The following is a 7344-nucleotide window of genomic DNA, read 5'->3' on the forward strand; positions in this document are numbered from 1 at the left end:
TGTGACTAGAAGTAGGGTTGTTTCAGGCACTTTCTGAGGACATCGGTTATTCTCTGCAAAGTATTTGGGGTTGAAACAAGGTATATGAACCTTTTCAGAAGGTGTGTTCCGACAGCAAGTTTCTTTTACGTCTTCCCTCACCTTTCGGGGACGCGAGTAGAAGGAACATTTGGTGATGAATGTCATTCTCTCACCCCATATGTGGTGAAAAGGGTCTCACTGTATTTTGTTTTACTGTGGTACATAGAAAATTCACTCTTCTATCAGATTAGCGTTGAAATGAGTTTCACAGCAGGTCTTGGAGTTGGGTACAAAGATTGAAGTGCATTTGAATTTTAAATTTGCAAACCTAACATTGTTGCTTCCCCAAAGTGCTCTGTTCTTTGTTGGCTCCTTCAGATTTACTGGGTTACTATGGGATACTGTTCGGTATCTCAGAGAATCCCAGTTGAGCTCCTTTTCCTTCGCTGTGATCTCATTGATATTCTGATATTTCCTCTAGATCAAGAGGAATGGTGTTTGGACCAGCCAATTTAGGGGAAGATGCAATTAGAAACTTCATTGCAAAACATCGTTGCAACTCCTGCTGCCGGAAGCTCAAACTCCCGGGTATGCCCCCAGACAATTCTATTTCTCTCTAAGTAAATCTCTCCTAGAACAACATCCATTGTAACCTGGGATAGAGTCGAAAATCTCAATCACATTTTTATCTCATTCACAGTCGAGGCCTGACTTTCTGACTGCAAATTTTTCAAGTCTCTGAAGGGATTAAAAGGATGGCGATTTGCTTCAGGTTCTGCCAGAATGTGATAAAACCACATTGGGCCCAGTGCTTCACTGGGGTAAAATTGAACTGAGGCAGGTCCGCCCCCGCCCCTCCCACTCTGAGTCCTGTGTGGCGTCCACAGGATTTCAATTCTTACCTGCTCGTTGGACACTTGGGACCGTGGAGTCTCTAGGGAGACAACAGCCCGTCAGTTAAAGTCATGCTTTTCACTACAAAAGCCTGCCACGTTAAACATCCATTGCAATGTGTGTTTTAAAAAAAAAAAAAATCAATCTGATTTGACAGATTCGCACACTTTCTCCGAAACTGACATAGTCACCGCGGACAAAATATTCTTAGCATAAGAGCAAGCAGCTAGAGGTCTGTGTCCCCCAGACTGGCAGTCCCAGCTCCGTCGAATTCTTCTCCTTTATTCCAGAAGGGATGCTTCATGTCTGTCCCTGCTTGTTCACTGTTTTTCTTAGGTCATACCAAACTTGTCCTTAGACTGAAATCTCACGTGTTTTAAGCTGAGTAGCCCTTCCCGCCTTAGAATAAAGGATCATGCTCCGGATCAGAAATTAGTAAAAGATCAGCATCCGTGGTAGCTTGGGATGGAGTAGGTGTAAATGTACAACAGAGAAGGGCAATTTCTAATCCTGTTGGAAGTAGAGGTAGGAGGTGGAGAAGCTCTTGTGAGCAGGGCATAGCCAAAGATGGGAATGGGGAGCAGGCTTCTAGTTCCAGTGGGAGTTAGCCCATCAGCCAGGAGTGGCAGAGGGGGTGCGGGTGGGGGTGGGGGGATCAGACTGGAGCAGCAGAGGAGGGGCCTATCCCTCCTGTCTTGCAGAGGCTCAGAACTCCGTCTCACAGATACGTGGCCGACTTGGGCAGAGAGATCAGTCCACAGCACACTGGCCACGCTGCCCAATGGCGTCCTCTCTGGAAGACACAGGGACTGTATCTGATCAGCCGGGAGAACAGGAGACGGGAGGCGTAACTCACTGCTGCCATCCTTGAGCCCACGTTAGCTCTTCCGCATGATGAAGGTTGAGATCTTTTATTTACTTATTTATTTTTAACCCCATGATGGTGGGTTTTGAGTAACTCAGTATCCTCCATTTATAGGCTTAATTTTTGTTTTCAACACTTTAGTTAACACATTTAAGTGGAAATAAGGAATATCCTCATTTATTCAGACATTTGGTAATATGAATATTAAAAAAAGCTTAGGAAAACAACTGCAGGTGATTTTTCTTTGCTCTTGATTATGTTTTATCTCTTTTTTAATTTTTAATTTTTATTATTTTTAAAAGATTTTATTTATTTATTTGACAGAGAGAGACGCAGTGAGAGAGGGAACACAAGCAGGGGGAGCGGGAGAGGGAGAAGCAGGCTTCCCGTGGAGCAGGGAGCCCGACATGGGGCTCGATCCCAGGACCCTGGGATCATGACGTGAGCCGAAGGCAGACGCTTAACCGACTGAGCCACCCAGGTGCCCCCCCCTTTCTTTTTTTAAAGGAAAGGTGGTTTAGAATAGATATAAGAGCATGGAATCCGGAGCCAGATAGATTGAGCTCATATCCCAGTAATGCTTTTTACTAGCTCTGTGACTTTCAGCCTTGATTTTTCTTATCCATAAAGTGAGTATAATAGCACCTAGCTCATAAAATTGATGTGAGGATTGAAGTAATCTATGGATATGTTCAATAAATGTTGGTTATCAGTAAACTGTAATATGTATTAGTTTTATATCCAGATAATCCCCTTTTAACATTAAAAAGTAACATAAGGAATACATATTTAAGGTTAACAACTTTAATCAATACAGCACTAAACATAAAAAGCCCACCCTCCTCCCTAAGCTTCTCCCCAAAGGTTGTACCCCTATCAGTGTTCTCGTTTGATAATTTCCCTTTCAAATGGAAGAAGGGGGCTTTAGGGGGCATAGGATCCGATAACTGGATGAAACCTTCCTCGGCACTTCCAAACCTGAGGGACAACTTTGTCGCAGAGCACTAACCCCTGAGATCTCATATCTACCTTTTTGGCTGAACTCCCTGATCCTGTACATCCATCCAGCAATGAAAACGCCCTGTTTTCAGGTTGGCCTCACTTACCTCCAGCCAGAGTGTGCTTTATGGGGCACTGCATGTGGGAATCCAGCCATCAAACCTTCCCCCACCCCTGCCCCGACAGCTGCACGGGGGAGTTAGGGTGACGCGAGGACTCTGGGGCAGGGGTTAGTCTGGACACGGTGGAGGGTTCGAGTTTCACGTATCTGCCACCTGAGGAAGCAGGGTCCTTTCTGAGCACTTGACCAGACCTAACATTCAATTTGTCTGTGTGAACTCTACCTTCTTGAGGATCCCCTATAACTGTCCTCCTTGTTTTCCCTGCAGATTTAAAAAGAAATGACTATTCTCCTGGAAGGATAAATTCCACTTTGGGACTTGATAGCAAAATAGAACCGGCTGAGGGGCCTCCAGCAAGGGAAAGGGGTCGTAATTCTCCGGAAGACCTCACCCGCCTGTAAAAAGGGAAAGAGAAGCCAGAGGGCACCACCTCTTCCCCTCCTTTCCGAGGACTCTGGTAACAGAGATTGATTGGAGTACCAAAGGTGACAGCAGAGCCTCTGTCAGGATGGCCTGACCCCGCGCCCTCCCTGAGACACGCCTCTGAGCCTCGCGTCTCGCCCTGCCGAAGGACCTCACTGGTGTTGGATGAACGGGTTCTCCCAGATACCGACCTGTGTGTGTTTGTCCTCTTGTAGTTGGGTAGGAAGACACTCAGACGAGCCAGCTGGGAATACTGCTCCCTCATACCTCATTGCTTTAGCTGGTTGCTTAGAACCCTTGGAGCCGGATGGTGGGCACTGAAGAACCAGGGAGATTAATTTAATTTATTTTCTCACTGTGTGCACTGACTCGAGCCCCCACTGCTGTTCATTACCTCACCCACGTATTGTGTTTATGTATGTACGTGTGTATAAATAAGGCATTTGACTTCCTCCTTCCCCGAGGTGCAGGGCTTTGAATAGCGACAACAAGGAAAACAATGGAATGGGGTGTCTTTGCACAGATTGGAGCACCCTCCTGCACGGTCTCACCAGTGAAAAAGTTAGTGTCCTGGTGAAATCTAGATGGATTTGAGGTTTTTGTCAGCGAACCACATGATGCCTGGACATTTCAGTTTTCTCTGAAAGAAAGGACAAGGGAAATCTAAAGCAAATGCTCCTGCGTCCTTTTTAAATTCTTTTTCTTAAAGGGGACCAAGGGATAATGTGGAACTAGGAGTTGCCACGAAATATTTTCCCCTCCCTTAAGCTCAGGGGTACCATCAGTTAGAGTTGACTGAGCCAACCTCTAAAACGGGACTCCCTTTTCCAAAACTGTGTATGTAATATTACAGGCTAAGTTACTCTGTCAGGTCCTCTGGGGGAAAGATGGGGTTTCTGACTGGAAATGTGCTCCGAAGGTGTTTGCTTCGTCCCAATGCAGAGGGCCAGTGGCTTAAAAGAGTGCCCTGGTGAGCATTTTAAGGATGGCCTGAGAACATGTAATCAGCTTCCAAGTCCCGAAGGAAGGCTCCCAGGACGCCTCACTGCCCAGAACCTTTGGGGGACCAGCCATCTCTCTTGTGCACTGGTCAGGGTCACCCCACCTCAGAACAAGCATACACTTTTCACACAAGGAGGGAATGGAGGGCTTGAAAAATGTCAACTCCCCTTTGTCTTCAGCCCTTACATGAGCTGGTTTGCTTTTTCACCGACATGCCTGCATTTCTAGATTATACTTCAGGGGAAATGTGGCCCAGGCACAGAGGGCTGCAGATTTAATTTGCCAAGGGTTGCGTCTGGTTCTTGTGTGAGTTGCAAAGGACTAATTTATACCCCTTGTACTTTGGTCTTGGGGGGTGGTGGTGGGCAGGACATTTGGATGATTTCTTGATTGGCAATGGGGATAAAATGTTAATGCTTTTTTCAGGGCGTAACTGCTTTATCCTATTCTGCAAATCAATGAGGAATCTCTTGGTACTTCGGTGCTGTGTTGAACTGTGGAAAGAGCCAGTTTTACTGTCCAAGAGCCAAACTAAAGGCATTAATTGATTGGTCAAATATTTGTTACTTGGCCTGGAACTTGAAAACAAATGCCTTTTGACTTCAAATTTCTGTGTTGTGCTTCTTTCTTTCTTCCTCTTCTTTCCTTTTCCTTCTTTTCTTTCAGAAAAATCACCAGAATAATATATTAAAAAGACGAAGTGCTGGGCAGAGATCCCTGTGGGATTGCTTGTATGCAAATACCGATGTGACAGTCATGACTTTTGAGTGACTCATGACCACAGACGGGTGGGTATTCATTCATTCATTTGGTCAGTTTTATTCAACAGAGTTTTACCAAAGTGCTTTCTCTGTACTGTGTGAGTGATGAGGATGCAGTGAACAAAGCATTTCTTTGCCCTTAAAAAACCTTTATGTCTCGTGTTTCTTTCTGATTTTTTTTCCCCCCCTCTTGGGTACCAACTTTGGATTTCTGGTTAATACTAAAAAAAACTGACTTCTGGGAGAACGTTGGATCCAATGATATGTCCCATGCTTCATCTGCCAGGGGGCAGTAGGTTCCGACTGGGATAAGAGATTTAGAGCAAATAAGAAGACCTAGCTAGGGCTGATTTTAGGAACCACTCAGGAAAAATGAGCTGTACAATCCTTGCATGAGCATAAAGCCCCTCTCACGGATGGGATCTGACTCGGGGCATAGGAGAAGCAGCTGGGTTCGCAGGAGCCCTTCCTGAAGGCGTTCCTCTCGATGAGGCTGTATGTTCCTGGAGTGACTTCTGCCCCATGACATCTGAAAGCCTCTGACAGCTCTGGGGAATGAGATCAGATATAGTTTTGGGTGTTTCTCACCCTGTTATTATTTTCTGTGGCTTTGCAAAACAAGTTCTAGGTGATTAAGACTTCCCAAACAACCATTTACTGGATGTTTAAAAAATAATTTCATTTTCTTGGTGGCAGTTGTTTGTTAACTGTTTTAGAGGAGACGAACCACTGAGGTTCCAGAAGTCATGACACAGATGCCCCGGTCATAGTTCGTTGTCTTTCTCCATTAGTCAGCAGCATCTGGCACAAAACATGGCACATCATAAGCTTCCAACATTATTTGTCGAAAGAAATAATAAAACCTTCAAATGGTAATGGATTTCATTCACTAGGTAATAAATCAGATTTGCATTTTTAATCTAGAAGGGAATGATTACCAATTCCTTAAGACCCCACACAATTCTTTTGATCTCTCTCTGTTTTAATTTTCCAGGAAATAGCTTTTAACAACCTACACCTTGTCTATTGAATTCTCAACCAGTTCTTGCCCTTAACATTGTTGTGATACCAGAGTATGGTCCTTCTTACTGGTGACCGTTGAAATGAGATTATAACTTCCCAGAAACTGCCTAGAAATAATCATCACTTTATTACCTTTTGAAAAGAAGATTGATAGAAAAGTCATTTGAAAGATGGTTCATTACCATGCCCTAGTCTGATTTCTTTACTCACATCTCTCCAAAGCATGAGAAAGGGAGGATTATTCTCTGAGGTCGGAATTTGAAGGCTGTGTGTTTGCCTCTTTGAAGTCTTGGTATTTAATTTTCTGTAGTCATTTCTTGGGCAATTTTCTAAGAAACTAGTTGAAGCTAATTTATCATAAAGTTAAAGTCAAATGACAGAAAAGATTTTTTTCCCCTTAACAGTCTTTTATTCCACAGAGGTTAGCTTCTGAAGGAAAATGAGACTTAAAATAGCATTTCAAATCTCCAGCCACATGGGTGGGTCCATAGAATAAAAAGCATTCTGGAAACCACACTGTTTTTTTTTTTTTTTTTTTTTTTTTAATTTCGCACAGTTTTTATTTTGTGACTTTTCTTTCCAGACCATGATGTACAGATAAAATACATTTTTGTGAGATACCCTCCTAAAAATAATTAGTAAGTTGCTTAATGTTTCAAAGAGAGATTTTTAGTCCTCAAGGAGTAACAGACCTTGGTCTGTATCGTTGGCAGATTTTGGTATAACTTTATATAATTTGTTAAACCTTTCTCTTAACCCCCAACTCTGAAATGGAGATGAGATGTTTACCTTTTCAAACAAAGGTGAACAATAATGAGAGAGCATTTATAAAACCCTTTGAGAATCTCATTTAAGGCTTCTTGAGAGCATGGGCTCCAGTTCAATAAATACTAAGGGTTTTCATTTTTGATATTATGTGATCATTATTTAATGTTTACAGAGGATGCTCAGTGGACCTGTTTCAGTGTAAACACAAAAGTGGGCTCTGCTATTTCTCCGTTTCCAAGGGGAAAAAGCTCATTGCTCCCTTTTTGTTTTGAAGCTTAATTAAATAGCTGAAAACCAGGAAGTTCACCATTTCACGTGTCTCCTATTTATTTTGCTTTTCGATGTATTTAGGTTTATGCAGTGAATTTCTTTTGCCATCTTCGGCCCAAAAGAAAGGCTTCCAGAACAAGTAAAGCCCAAATCTGGCACCGTGATTGGTGACGTTTTTGGGAATCAAAGGAGAGCA

The 7344-nt window shown here is 43.3% G+C and overlaps 1 protein-coding gene across 7 annotated transcripts in view; it reads left to right on the plus strand.

Annotated features, from left to right (window-relative positions):
- The window catches only part of TRPM6 (transient receptor potential cation channel subfamily M member 6), a 164664-nt gene extending 160924 nt beyond the window's left edge, over positions 1-3740 (plus strand). For 6 of the 7 annotated variants that reach the window (XM_027616436.2, XM_027616435.2, XM_027616433.2 and 3 more), the window contains 2 exons: positions 503-609; positions 3169-3740. In XM_027616436.2, coding sequence (XP_027472237.2) covers positions 503-609; positions 3169-3302 — 241 coding nt within the window. In that variant the 3' untranslated portion in view covers positions 3303-3740. The remainder of the gene's footprint in view (positions 1-502; positions 610-3168) is intronic. The other variant, XM_027616438.2, reaches the window with a different exon arrangement.
- Positions 3741-7344: the final 3604 nt, after the last annotated feature.

The sequence above is a fragment of the Zalophus californianus genome, chromosome 13 (assembly GCF_009762305.2).
Source record: "Zalophus californianus isolate mZalCal1 chromosome 13, mZalCal1.pri.v2, whole genome shotgun sequence".
NCBI lineage: Eukaryota > Metazoa > Chordata > Mammalia > Carnivora > Otariidae > Zalophus > Zalophus californianus.